Source organism: Podarcis muralis, chromosome 1, assembly GCF_964188315.1.
Source record: "Podarcis muralis chromosome 1, rPodMur119.hap1.1, whole genome shotgun sequence".
NCBI classification, from domain to species: Eukaryota; Metazoa; Chordata; class Lepidosauria; order Squamata; family Lacertidae; genus Podarcis; species Podarcis muralis.
Window position 1 is genome coordinate 45,413,578 of NC_135655.1, and position 15,037 is coordinate 45,428,614.

The 15,037-nt window shown below is 39.7% G+C and overlaps 1 protein-coding gene across 6 annotated transcripts in view; it reads left to right on the plus strand.

Moving 5' to 3' along the window:
* Positions 1-15,037, plus strand: part of NUMB (NUMB endocytic adaptor protein) — a 60,731-nt gene that overhangs the window by 31,938 nt on the left and 13,756 nt on the right. For 4 of the 6 annotated variants that reach the window (XM_028724409.2, XM_028724448.2, XM_028724429.2 and 1 more), the window contains exons 2-5: positions 724-866; positions 4,493-4,567; positions 9,682-9,714; positions 14,242-14,316. In XM_028724409.2, coding sequence (XP_028580242.2) covers positions 741-866; positions 4,493-4,567; positions 9,682-9,714; positions 14,242-14,316 — 309 coding nt within the window. In that variant the 5' untranslated portion in view covers positions 724-740. The remainder of the gene's footprint in view (positions 1-723; positions 867-4,492; positions 4,568-9,681; positions 9,715-14,241; positions 14,317-15,037) is intronic. The other 2 variants (XM_028724439.2, XM_028724457.2) reach the window with 1 other exon arrangement.

Here is a 15,037-nt window from a genome sequence, read left to right on the forward strand (position 1 = left end):
CATCACTATAATGCCAAGCATTATAGTGATTTCCTGCTCCATAGGGTATTCTGTGGTGTCTGAACATGTGTGGGTGATCTCCACAGAGGCATAATAGATCTTGTGTTGTATAGGCAAAGACTTAAGTATGAGGCTTGAATAGCATTTTTGAAATAATTTGCAATACAGTATTGGAGGCTTTAGGAAATGTAAGCCTTTCTCATGAACAGGAATGGCAGAAAACCTACGTGCTTATGGAAGGGGCATCATCTTGTGTCAGGAGATGAAAATGGAAGTGGAAGATGGATCAGTAATAACTTGAATATGTGAAACAATAGACAATTTGATCATAGCCACTTAAGCTGGTCCTGAAGCACATGCCACAATGCTTTCCTTCGTTCTCCCCCCAAGGTATCCTCTTAACTACTGCACTGACATGAAAGGAGCACATTTCCATGGGTTCATTCAATTATATACAAGGTCAGCATCCTGGGCTGCTGATTCTATGGAAAAGAGACATGCAATTGGCCTCTATGCATGTGCTTGTGAGCCTTCCAAGGTTACATAAGCACCATGGGATGCACCAAGGGATGAATCCATGGAAAAGCCTTCCCCGTGTTAGTGTAATATTAAAGGACTGCCTGAGCAAGCCTTTTGCCATGTTGGAGAAATATGGTAGATTGCTTCATTATTTATATTGAGATCCGAGTTCAATTTTCATTTAAAGCATGTCCTTTTTTGTAGGGCACAAGAACTGAGCAATGAATAAATTACGACAGAGCTTCAGAAGAAAGAAAGATGTCTATGTCCCTGAAGCAAGTAGGCCACATCAGTGGCAGACAGATGAAGAAGGGGTTCGGACTGGCAAATGCAGCTTTCCTGTTAAGGTAAATATATTTACTCTTTTAAGAACTGCAGCAAACTTCTAAATCCTGTTTGTGTTTGGATCATGCTAACAATAGTTACGTGGAAGAATGTTTGTACAAATCCTGTTTCTTGTCTATGCACACATTTTCTTTATAGTTCTTTCTGTATGTAAAATATCGCTGGGGCTGAATAAAGAAATGTTGGTTAAAGAAAAAATCTTACAAGTTTTACTTGTTTAAATTGGCATACATTTGCACATGTATAAAGCTATAGTCTGAAGAATAAGCATATTTTGTTATTAAATTATACAGTAGGCATCTTAAATGCATTTGTTATATAGGGAAAGAGTAATGTATCTTTAAAGGTTAATTGGAGAACCTTTTAATCAAAAGGGTATTCGTTGATTGATCAAAGTAGTTAAACATTACATCATGCAGCCATAATTTTTTTTAAAAAAACTTCCAAATGTCTTCCATGCTAGTCAGATTTTTTTTTAAAAAAGTTCATTATAGAAAGTTGCTAGCTAAGGCAAGGGTGTGATTTACACTTTTGGAACAGTGTTAAAAATTATTGTTCTCTGTTTCTCACAGCAAGTCTCACCCTTTAGTGGATAACTAATTTTTTCATGCTGCTTAGTAGTGTTAAGCACTCTTTAGCAAATAGGAATGGCTGTTTTAATGGTTCTCATAGATCTGTATTGTGTGTCTTTGAGTTGCTTCAACAGAGGAGGTAGCAGATTAAAGAATCTGTTGTGCTTTTTGAATCTGTTTAAGTGGATATGAAATAGGCGATCTTAAGACAGGCTAGAATATGAAAAGAGTAGGCAACTCTGATGGTAAGAGGCCTATGTCTTGATATGATGCTTGTACTGATCCATATTCTACACTGGTGCAACAGTATTCTTACCAGCAGCTCACGGTCATGGCTTTTATATCTTTTGTCCCAAACTACCTCTTTCCACCTTATGTTGGTGTTCGCAATCAACTGTATCAGGTAGCTCTTATTCCGTTTCTTGCAGGAGTCACACACATATGGAATACACACAAGAATGCAATAAATAATTTCTGTAGATCTAATGGGGATACTTTTGTTGCAAACTGACTGCTTACAAAGCAGATATTCAGTAGAAAAGTGTTTTTATCAGTTATCCAGGCTAATAATAAAGGTAAAGGGACCCCTGACCATTAGGTCCAGTTGTGGCTGACTCTGGGGTTGCAGCGCTCATCTCGCTTTATTGGCCGAGGGAGCCGGCATACAGCTTCCGAGTCATGTGGCCAGCATGACTAAGCCGTTTCTGGCGAACCAGAGCAGCACACGGAAACGCCGTTTACCTTCCCACCAGAGCGGTACCTATTTATCTACTTGCACTTTGGTGTGCTTTTGAACCGCTAGGTTGGCAGGAGCAGGGACCGAGCAACGGGAGCTCACCCCGTCGCGGGGATTCGAACCGCCGACCTTCAGATCGACAAGTCCTAGGCTCTGTGGTTTAACCCACAGTGCCACCCACGTCCCATAGGCTAATAATAGTACAGTCTTATTTCCCCCTAAATTCTATTTTCTTACACTTGTTTTGTAGTAGAGGTGGTTTTCTTTTGTATTTGCCTTCCCTACTCCATTAAAGTAGGGCTGCATTTATAGAAGTAGAGCTGCATTTATAGAAATTAAACTCTTTTCAGTAAGTAGAATGCTTACTTTTTCATCTATGTTTAGTACACAGTTTCAGCTGGCTTGATGTTTGACCTTTGCAGTACTGCCTTTGTGGTACTGTTGGTGTGAGATAAGCATTCAGGAGTGGTAAAGTAAATGTTACTCTTCTGACTTGCTGCAAAGGTTATTATTATTATTATTATTATTATTATTATTATTATTATTATTACTCTATTTCCACCAATGTCATTTATTTGTCATTGTGTTTATAAACCTCACTGGATCATTAAATGGGTAAGTAAATGAGTAGACTTAAGATGCATTTTCCAGTGTCAGAATGTGTACCTCCAACTGAATACCACACACCCATACCTGACCAGAAATATAAGAGCATGGTTTTATACAGTATCGAGAAGCTTTATATAGCAAGAAGATACCTGCTTTTTTTGTTTTTTAAAAACAACAGTGGAAGTCTTGCTGAATAGAAGAAATTGGAAAGAAGTTAATGGGCATTTGTGAAGACCCCCAAATTGCAGAAAACATGGATTTGGTTTGGCTTTCTTTACTTTTTCAAAGAAATATGGATGATAGTACAGTCTTGCATACAAGTCAATCTACAGTTTGTAGATGCTTTGCTGACCTCTTTGAGGGTTGGAACCTTGAACATATTCTAAGAGTGGTGGACAAATCATACTACTAAATAGCTGTGTTTGTGGCATGGCATTGGGAGGATGGGACAATTTCCCCTGTCCCTCAATGACAGGGGTTCTGTGGCTGCTGCTTGCGAATCTTTCTATTTGATCCTACAAACTACAGTGTAGAACTCTTAATTCTTGACGTTTTAAGCACATGAGGTGTTCAAGCTACCAGTCCAGTTCTAAATGGCACTGTTCTGTAATAGAATAGTAGCCATAACACAGAGACCTATCCTACTTGCATTTGAATGGACTTGAACATATTAATATTGCTGAACTGGGTACTGATGAATTGAAATTATTCCACTAGTACCAATAGTTGCTTAGAATTGCAGATCTTCTCTCTGCCTCATTTTTATTGGCGTGGGATGGGGAAGAGTTGGGTTTTCTCAGGCTTATGAGATAGGTGTAAGAACTCAAATAATTTCTGTAACACTCTATGCAACTAGGAACTTAAGATTTCATTCCTATTAGAAATAGGGCCTTTAGAATAAATCAACTCTATTTAATCTTGACACCTTTTTCCTTGCCTATTTGCATGAGGGAAATTGCCAAGCAAAGTATTTAGATCAAGCCTATATAATTAGTAACAATGCCATGGTCATTGGGAATGTATAATAGTTTGTATACTGTAGTTCCTTGATGAAATATAACATCCCTTTTTCAGAATGAAGACTGGCCAGACATACAAAGTCATTTTGTATAACACTGCAGCAGTCATGTTCCTGTGTATTAGCCCCATCCATAACAGCCTGTTAAAAATGAGGAGCTGATTCTAGAGCCTTGTTTAAATAAATGGCTTGTCAGTAGTTGGCATTATATTAGTTTTATCTATGATATAGTACATCATAACAAGTAGAATTAGACTGATCACCCAGAGAAGATTCTTCAGTATTATAAATTCTAGGATTAATGGAAACTACAAAATCATTTGTTATAAGGAAAGACTGTCTTAACCATGTCTCAAGACAGCACTTGGAAGGTTTACTATTTATGGACTTGGGTGGAAGGGTGATAAAATGGTCCGAGGACAGTGGTTGTGCCTGGTGATATAAAGATCTTTTAAATCCTTCTCACAATCCTAGCTGCAATAAGGCCTGTTTAAAAATCACATGGCTGTGTTCTGAGTCATAGTTTTGTCCATAGACTTATATTTTGTCTGAATTATGTTGAGGGTGTATAGCATGTGTGAAAATACTGGACTACTTAATCCAGCTGATACATGAAGATAAATACAACTACAAAGTGCTGGTTTAGTCCAATTATTCTAATCAGTGCTTTTCCCCCTCCACTCTCCCTTTCAGTATCTGGGACATGTGGAAGTAGATGAATCAAGAGGAATGCATATATGTGAAGATGCTGTGAAGAGACTGAAAGCTGTATGTATACTTATTAAAATATTACTTTAAGTATGCAATTGTTTTCCATTTACAGAGGTTTTTGTAGGGGAATTTAAATAGCTGCCTTAAAGCAGAGCTTATGATTACAGAGGCATACCAGTACAAATTGGAAGAAGAGCTAAAACCGTTGCTCTGTCCTGATCAAAGTAGCTATTCTGTGTTCTTAAAACAGTTCTGAAAGACTTAGGCTTATTGCTGTGGGTTTTTTTTTTTTTTTTAAGGAGACCTCTCTCTCGGAAGTGTGCTGTTTGTGCTTCAAACAAATGCCGCTATCTTTTTATTAAGCCAGTTAGCTTTTTGGATAGTTATTCTCTGTGCTATATGGACTGGGACTGCCATAGCATGTATGTGCTTAGAGGCCTTCACTTTACTGCTGTACTTAGGTGTCCAGATGGTTAACTGATACTAGCTGTATAGAGTGTTTACTCTTCCTGATACCTGCTTCCACTCATGACTGAAGATGGGGGAGAACTGGAAAAACCTCTCTTGAATATTTGTAGTGATCAGATTCCTCACTAGGAAGAAAAACATGCCATATAAGATCTTCTAAATTAGGGGCGGGGAAACTCCGGCCTAGGGGCCTATTTCTACTCCAGCCGAGCCATGCCTACCTGCCCTACACCTGATGCATACACCATCAGAAGTGGAGCAGGTAAAGGGAGGGGGAGTTGGGTGAAAGGCACCCCCAAACACTGTGTTTTCTAAGCCCTGATTAATAGCTGATTGTCATGGCTTAGAAAGCCTTTTGCATGCTTGCAAAGGCAAAAAGGATCACCTGGTATCATTGTGACATCAAATGATTGACAGGAGATTGGGTCCGCCTACCTGAACCTGGCTTGGCAGGGTTCTGGCCCACTGGCTAAATTCTGTTCTGCATCCCTGTTTTAAATGGATTAGCTGACTTTTGACACCCACTGTTTACATTTTTTTAGTTGTTTTTGTGTTCTTCATTGACTGCATCAATAAATCTTAACCTACTACAAAATACTAAAAGGATTTTTAAAAGGTCCTCTTGAACATAGTGACTTCAGACTCAAACCTGTTGTTTCCTTCTCTCAGTCACAGACAAGAGGATGAAAAAATGGGCTTAGAGCTTTTGAACGAACTCCAGTGATCTGATTAGACGGCATCCTCAATTTCTCATTGTTCTTAGTCTTGAACATTTTGGAAGATGTGAATGCTATACTCCACAGAGCATTTCAGGGCAGGAAGAAGTCTCAGACTTGTTAGTATATGATGCTCTCCATATTTTTTTTTTTTTGGGGGGGGGAGCAAGCACAATGTCAAATTAGTTAGATGAGTGTCTGGTGCAACTAATTACAAAGTGATCAATAAAACTATTCCACCCCCACCCCCCGATTTCTAAGCCCAAAGAGGACAGATGTTTAAAGTTGTGCATATTTGGCACGTTGCACACTACATTTCTTGAATCAAAGAACATAACTTCAGTCTTTGAATTCCCTGTTCATGTCCATAACTTAAACAAAATGGTTGTGTACTATATCCAATGAAAATCACTCTGAAATAACAGTCACTTGAAACCACCCATTACACACAGATGGCACATGGAAATCACAAGACTATGGGCCTTCCTTGTGTGGCATTCAACACAAGAGACTTCTATTTCTACTGAAATCTTAAGCTCATACAGCTTTCACTTGTACTATTCTATATAGATTAACTGATTCTGTCAGACCATTTGTCAATAAAGCCAATTGATACTGACTTTAGTGCTGCTTTTCTAAAATATTGATGTATTTCACTCCTCTCAAGCCACTTCTACTGATTACTAAGGAGCATTCTCATATTGAGACTTCAAATGTCAACCAAACATCCAACTGTAGAGATCATTCTTAAGTTGCTGCTTTTTGTTTCTGTTCATAAATGTGGATTTTCTTTGTTAGCTTATACCCAGGATTTTGTTTTGTCGACTGAACTTCCATTTTCGCAGGGCAACCGTGTCTCTTCCAATACAGTAGAACAATTTCCTCTCAGAAGAAGTCATAAGTCATTCAAGGGCAGTTGAATCTTGATGTATCTATATGGGTGTAGCAATCTGATATTGTCAAAACAGACTGACTTGTGTGTGGGGTAAACTCTTAAATGGCTAAACCTGGTTTCTCCTTTTCTGTGCTCTTCAGTGGCTGCAGTAAATTGTCTTCACTGGACCTTCTGCATGCCTCAGATTTGGATAATTATACCAAAAAGATTGTGTGAGGCAGTGCTCCCCCAAAGATATAAAATGTTAGTTTTTCTTTCTTTTTTTAGGACACATTGCCTTTTACTTTCAGTTACGGAGAAACACATATCCAAGCCCACTAGAGGAGGGGTGGGAATAATTGAGTTTATATACTTTGGTTGTCACGGCTGCTGGAACATGGCATAGTTCCATTAGTCTTATTCCTAACTCTACTTAGAATAGTATGAATTGACAGAATAAAATACCGATGTACAATTTTTACCACAATGCTTTTAAAATGTAGCTTTCCTCTTGACAAACAGCATTTTACCTGCCCATAAGTAAACTGTGTTGGAAGCTGCCTGTGTCTTGTCTCCATCCTCTCTCATTTGGTTAAAATTGTCTTCAGTGTTAGTGTCTTTAACAAGTCTTTTTTTGTTTTGTTTGCAAATATGATACATTTGTTAATGTATTTTCTTGTTTTAGCAGGTAAACGAAACTTAATAGTGTTTGAAAATACTAGTGTATCTGAATATTAACTTCCATAGCTATCCTAAAATCCATTTTGCATGCTCTCTATCATTAATACTTTTTCTAGAACATCTAAATTTTTCCAAGTTAACACCTTTTGAAAATTAAACCTAATTACAGTTTCTTAAGCAAGGTACCTTACGGACCTCCTGAACTCTGGCATATCTTCTGAAGGCTTATATTGATATTTAATGCTTAACTTGGCAGTGGTGGCATATATATGTATATGTTTGTGTGTGTATGAATGAGATTGATTATACATTTTCAAACTGGCAACTTAAAAAAAGGAATTCCATAACAAATCTTAAAGTATGTACAGTACTCCTATAGCATTTTTTTAACCTAGTGCAGTTGTTCCATTTTTCTCACTGAGATTTTTTTGTAATAAGCTATCTTGAAGACAGTTTTAATCATTTAAGGCAACAATATTAAGTTAGATATTTCACCACCCACTGCCATGTGTTGAAATAGCTGATAGATGGCAGAGAAGGGGCATTATGTCTGTAAAGCCTGCTGTTACAGTGGTACCCCGCAAGACGAACGCCTCGGAAGACGAAAAACTCGCTAGACGAAGGAGTTTTTCGTTTTCTTAGCCGCTTCGCAAGATCCATTTCCCTATGGGCTTGCTTCGCAAAACGAAGCTTGCCCCGCAAGCTCCGGGGATAGCGGGGAAGCGCAGCGCGTCTTCCCTGCTGTCCCCGGACCTCTTTTGAAGCAAGGGGCGGCGGGGAGAAGATCGCTTCTCCCCGTTGCCAGCCCCGCAATCTCCGGGGACAGAGGGTAAGGCGCGCGCGCCTTCCCCTCTCTCCCCGGACCCCTTTTGAACCAAGGGGCGGCAACGGGGAGAAGCGATTCTCCCCGCTGCCCCTTGCTTTAAAACAGATCCGGGGACAGAGGGGAAGGCGCGCGGCGCTTCCCCTCTGTCCCCGGACGGTCTCCATAGGAACGCATTGATTGATTTTCAATGCATTCCTATGGGAAACTGTGCTTCGCAAGACGAAAAACTCGCAAGAAGAAAAAACTTGCGGAACGAATTAATTTCATCTTGCAAGGCACCACTGTACTTCTAGACCCTTAAGTATCAAAGATGACCACAAATGTGGTCTTGTATCTCTTATACATATGAAGAAACTGCTGCCGCCATGTAGGAAGATATTCATAATCAGCAGTTCTCCATGCAGATTGACTAACTTTCTCCAAACCACCATAAACGTTTCGTACTGGAGGCTGTGAAGCTTGTGAAGCAAGCCAAAGCCCATAAATGGCTTGCTTCATGGTAGTCATCACAGGAATAATTTAAGGCACTATTGATCCCATCCCTTAATTTTCAGTGAAGATTGTCAGGAAATATATATCTGGGCTTTTATTTCTCTCTGAAATGGATAAATAATTTTAAAATTGCCTGTGAAATATATCTTAAAGCTGCTGCATTTGATTGCCATCAAAATGTGTAATACTCCCACTTCGCTGATTGCGCTTGTCAAATCTACCACATTTTCTTTATGTATACTGCAAGATGTGTATGAAGTGTTCCTGTTCAGTATACACATTATTTGGAAAGCTTCATAAGCTGCTTAATCACAAAACTCTAAGCACTATATACATATAATAACAGTGAAGAGAGAACTCTTAGGTGATGCAGATAGTTTACTTGTAAGTTTCTGAATGGTGTGTGTGTGTGAGAGAGAGGGGGGGGGGAGAGAAAGAAAGAAAGAAAGAGGAGTAAGAAGCCAAAATCTAATATGGAGCCTCTTCAGTTAAAGAATCCACATTCTAAAATAAAAGAAACTGCAGCATAAATATCCCCTACACTTTCTACTAAATCTGCTTTACAAAATACTGTTGTAAAATCATGATGGAGGGTATATGAGCTTAAACACAAACACCTTTTCTAAGCAGGCTTTTGATAAGGACTGGAAATATGCTCCCCAAATTATTTTCCTTTTGCTGTCATGCTATTTGAGCTCTGTTAATTAACTTGAGCTTTTCAAAATTTATCTAATGTGCTAATTTCAAGTCATCATCATCCAATTTGGAACATCTCCATGTCTGCTGCCAAGTTTGGCTTGTAACCTACTAAAAGCTAAAGGGACAAACAAAATGAAGTCTAAAACATTTTGCATGAAATTGGGTCTGATTTTTCCTTTCCTTTCCACCAATTTCAGAGCTATGGCCTGTCCTAATAAAAGCCCATGTAATGCTTTCTGTGTGCATTTTCATGGGACTTTCCACATCTGCCTGTCACATCCTCTATGGATAACCTTAAACATTCCCTACTTTCCTTCCAATCCCCATTTTTTGTATGTATGTGTTGGTTTAAAACCCTGGGACACTTTAGCTACCTACAGTAATAGCATTCGACTTGTCCCCCCTGTTCCTCCAGGAAAGGAAGTTCTTCAAAGGCTTCTTTGGAAAAGTAAGTTTAATGCCTCATTGTGTTTGTGCTGTAAGGAGTTACATCCCCAGTATAGCATTGCCTTGTGTCAGGAGCCCCATTCAGACATTATGTCTGAACAGGAAATAGCAACTGGTGTTGAGTGCATAGGGCTGCACATGCTGGCACTAGCCCAAACAGCCCTTCCCTGCCTGCTCAGTCCCAGGCCTTCCTGTGTTGAGCAGAGAAGGTCTAAAGGGAGCTTCTACCTCTCTTAATCTGAATGTGAATGGAAGCTTTGAACAATCACACCACCTGGTTAAGGTACTCATTGACACTTCTATTTGCATTTAAGCAAACATGGGTAGGAGTCCCCTTTAAGGGAGGGGGCAGGATTAAAAACTCATACATTGACTAATAATGAAACATATCTTGTAGATATCTTTCCACTTTTACTACTCTATTTTTGTGATATACAAATAACATGAGAAAACTTGGTATACTTATTGGTATAACTTTCTTGTTTATAAAACCCAACAACTACAACAATGGGGTTTTTGGGGGGATGGGGGGACAGAATGAGCTCAAACCATGAGAGAGAGTGTTTTTAAGCTTAATTTTAAATAATTAAATGTGCATTTATTTTGCTAGAAAATTGCTGTAATTTAAAAAATATTGGCATTTAAAATTGAACTAAAAACAGAGAGAACTAAAAAATATTTTCTTTACAAAACCCCCTGAGTATAAATCTCTGGAACATGCTGGCATTGTCTCCTGTCTCTGGTTGAAAGAGAGTGGACAACAGCAAGCAGAGGATCATAAAAGGCTGTACCACACCCATTCAGAGCTGTGTTTCTCTGTACATTAACTGTCTGTGTTGCCATACTTATTTGTGTGTCATCTACTATACGATTATGCCAGGACACAATTCTTTCAATCTGCCTTGAGAAATTGGTGAGAAAGTTGCAATTGCTGCCAGACATTTTTGCAGCATGCCAGAAGTTAAGGGCAACGGGTGGGAAAGCCTCACATGTCAGGCAAGGAGCAAGGTTCCTCATGAATTACTTGCCACTGTTCACACACTTCCTTCCTTGCTTAGTTTTAAAGGTCATAACAGACCTATGGGAAAGGGTTATTCCCCTCCTCCAACTTATTCGCTTCTATATTCCCCCCCCCCCCCGAATGTGGAATAAGGTGGAGGGATTGCAAATGGACAAGGACCTAGGAGACTAGGAATACATTTCCCATGAAACTCACAAAAGACCTTGGCCTGTCACTATCTCAACCTAACCTGCCTCACAGGATTGTTGTTAGGATAACATTGGGAAATGGAGAGAGTTGTTAAAGATTAACACATTTATTATGGCACAGACTTTTTTGGGCTAGAGTCCACATCACCAGAAGCTTGACTCTTGGTAATCCATTAAGCTTACACAATAATACTGTTATATCCTTGAAACCAGTTTCTCTTGTCATAGCTGCTTAGGTAGTAAACTATAGACAACACACACTTCTTGACCAACTAAAAAGGATCTTTAAGAGGCTTGCTTGCTAGGGTCATTCACTGGTTTCATCACTTCTAATCACTACCTAGAATCCTAACATGCAGATAGAAAACCACAAGCTTGGAGACCTAAAATATCATCTAAGCCAATCCTGTAATCCTATAACAATACATTTTCCGCAGTCTTGAATGTGCTACTGGGCTATTTATTTTTTCATTTTCTGCTGTGAGCGCTGACCAGTTGGCTACCTCCTTTGAAAATATACCACAGCACTTAATGAGTTCATGGCAGTGATGAATCTCAAAGTGAGAATCCCTAGCTCAGTATTTTAGTCACTGTATCAATCCAGGCCGTCCAATTGTTCAGTCTATGTTCTTTGCATGTCTCAAGTGAAGAAATAAGTAGTGGCTCCGGTAGGCCACTATTAAACCATCAAAGAAAAATTCATAATACTATCCTGAACTTTTGGCAAAAACTCATTTTTAAAACTATGAATCAATAGCTACATCTTACTTCAAGTATTAAACATATGCTTGTGTTAAGGCATCTAGGTGAGACAGGTTACACATCTAGTATGACACTTCAAATTGTCTTAATGCCAACACTACCACCCCTGCCCTGAAACTAAGCGTATCCTTCTGTGAACTCAAGAATTGTAGGTGTGTCATGAATCTGAACTGCTTGCCCATTCCTGTTCATCCCAACAAACACTTTGTACTGAAATACCAAATGTTGTTGTTTAGTCGTTTAGTCGTGTCTGACTCTTCGTGACCCCATGGACCAGAGCACGCCAGGCACTCCTGTCTTCCACTGCCTCCCGCAGTTTGGTCAGACTCATGTTTGTAGCTTCGAGAACACCGTCCAACCATCTCGTCCTGTCATCCCCTTCTCCTCGTGCCCTCCATCTTTCCCAACATCAGGGTCTTTTCCAGGGAGTCTTCTCTTCTCATGAGGTGGCCAAAGTATTGGAGCCTCAGCTTCACGATCTGTCCTTCCAGTGAGCACTCAGGGCTAATTTCCTTAAGAATGGATGCGTTTGATCTTCTTGCAGTCCATGGGACTCTCAAGAGTCTCCTCCAGCACCATAATTCAAAAGCATCAATTCTTCGGCGATCAGCCTTCTTTATGGGAAATACCAAATAAACAGTATTTAAAATCATAAATGTTGCTTAGATTATAATACCATACATGGAGAACATGACCAGCTAAACTGCATCACATCAAAATATGGCTGCAATAATCTTAGCATTTGTTATTTAGTGTAACGTTAAACAATCTAAGCTATATGTTATAGGATAAAAGGTTAAATCTCTCAGTGTCACGGAGTGGAGTTAGTCTCTAGGACTCTTCCAAACAATTAATAGGGTAGCTGTAAGGAACTTTATTAGCCCTAGGCCGGTATCAGTAGTGAGATCTTCTCTGTTGACAAGGGGAAATGGAAAAAGGAATAGTGATATGTATGCTTCCTTCTAAAATGTCAGAGGGGTTTTGCAACCCACTCCTAGATAGTGGGATTGCCGCATCTCCAAAGAAGGGAACAGGCTTCAGGCAATAGCCCTGGGACATTTGAGAATGGGAATTGTAGCAGGAATTTTGTTGGGGCTTGAAGTATTTGCCCTCTTGATTAGCCAATAAAAGATCCCATAAGTCACTCACATATTTATAGGCTAACTGTTAGAGCTGAGCCCACTCAGGATGTCTTACAGAGCATAAAAACACAATTGTTGGCATCCATCCGTCTGGAGAGACGATGGAGTGCACTTCTGGGAGTGAAGTCAAACTGCTGCGTTAGCAGCACCCAAGTGACCTCCCTGGGGCGCAAGCCTGGGCAGTGTGTATGGAGGTCCTGGACTGCCCAGACCACAAGACCCCCCTCTCAGCCTTGCTGATGTGGTCCAAAGGAAAGCAGAGCAACACATTTGGCACCAGCTTCGCTGCAGGAGTTGCCAGAGGGAGGCATACAAGGCACTATCCAAGTGTCCTAGGGTTTACTCTTTAGCCTTATCTTCTCCTGAAGATATCCTGCAGGCAGTGGAGGTTTAGGATCAGTGTTTCCCTTCTGCTAGATGGGCTACCTTTCCAGGTTGATAAGCCCCACCTGCCCCTCAACTCCCTCTATACTATGTGCAGAAATGGCCTTCTTAACAGTTGGACCACTCTTAGTTTTGTCTGCTCAATCCTACAGAGCCTTTCTTCACATGCAGGGGAAGTTCCTAACTCAGGAAGGCTTTGAGACCCTTCAGCTACCCCCCCCCCCCAGTTTAGCTGACCGGTCAAAGCCAGCGAATGCATACAGTACACACGCACACATTATGGGTCATTTGAAAGTTGCATAGAATAGTAGAGTTGGAAGGGATCCTGAGGGTCATAGTGTCTAACCTACTGCAATGCAGGAATCTTTTTTTCTGAATTGTTTTTATTAATTTTCCAAATTATTACAAATCAAACCAAATTAAACTAAATTGGAATATTTTTGCCCAATATGGAAGAGCCCATGGAACAGATTTAGGGGGTATATGGGGGGGGACGGGACAAAAGTTCCATTTCGCAAGGAGAAATGGAACTACTTCCCTAATCCTATGCTGACTACGATCCTGTAAAGTACTTCCACATTTGATGGTAGTGCTACCGCATGAGACACGGGACAGAACATTGGGGTGATGGGAAGACAGAATGCTTGTTGCTAAAACTGGCATCAAAAAGGCTACTTGTGGTGTAACTCCTTAAGCGTCAGTGTTAACTGACAGTTTATTTGGTGTTTAAACAGGTAAAGAATTTAAGCTTGAATTCTTTGCCTTTATTTGAATGTATTAACATACTTGACTCATCCTGTTCTATTCTTTCCCCCCTTCCTTTTGCATTGTGTTCTTGAAAGGCTGGCTTCAGCTTGATTCTCTGGAGGTTTTGTTGTTTGGTCTGAATATCTGGCTTTGGGCACTCCTACTGAAGTTGGATATCATCTGCACACTGACTTTTGTGCTTCTTGGAAAGAGGAAGTCTGCATTCAGCCTTATTGACAGCACAGCAGTAATACTGTGTTTCTTTTTTTTTTCTTCCCTGCAAGAGCGGAAAGAAGGCAGTTAAAGCCGTCCTGTGGGTTTCAGCGGATGGACTCAGAGTTGTTGATGAGAAAACAAAGGTTAGACACTGCTGGGTTTGGAACCATCATAAACTGTACAGATAATCACTGTAGTTCTCACTGCTTCTTCTATTGCAGGGTGTTAATAACTTCATACATGCCTAGTTCAGCGAATGAAATATGCTAATTACATGTGGCTCAAATTTTATTTGGCTTTTTCTGCCTTTGTGAACTTAGGTCCTTTGAATTCTTGTTTTGCTTTGTTTGCTTGAAAAGGGATTTTTGTCATAGCAATAAATAGGGAGAAGGCAACAGTTTCATCCTGTTCTTTCTGTCCCTGCAGAAAAGCTGAAAGAGATTAAACTGCATACAGATATGTGATTGATCTGAATTTCATTCTTGCTGCCTCCTAAGATTTTGAAAATCTGTGTGAGAATTCTTGTTTTTGTTTGTTTTTACATTTGTTATGGTGTGTATTTTTGTGTTTTTATATTGTAAACTGCCCTGCGATCCTTGGATGAAGGGCAATATTAAAAAAATAAGTAAAATAAAATATTGCAGTGAGAAATGAATAAAATATGTGAGGAAGGTATTATTTGAAGGCTCTAGAAGCCAGTGCAATTCAGATTAATTCTCAATCAAGGTTTTCAATCTTTAAAATATCTCTAAGTCATTACTGAAGGGAGAGCATTAAAATTAATGATTTGTATATCGCTTTATATGCTAATTCGTAGCCCGAAGGTGCATATTTTAAAAACTGCATATGGCTTTTTAGTTGAAT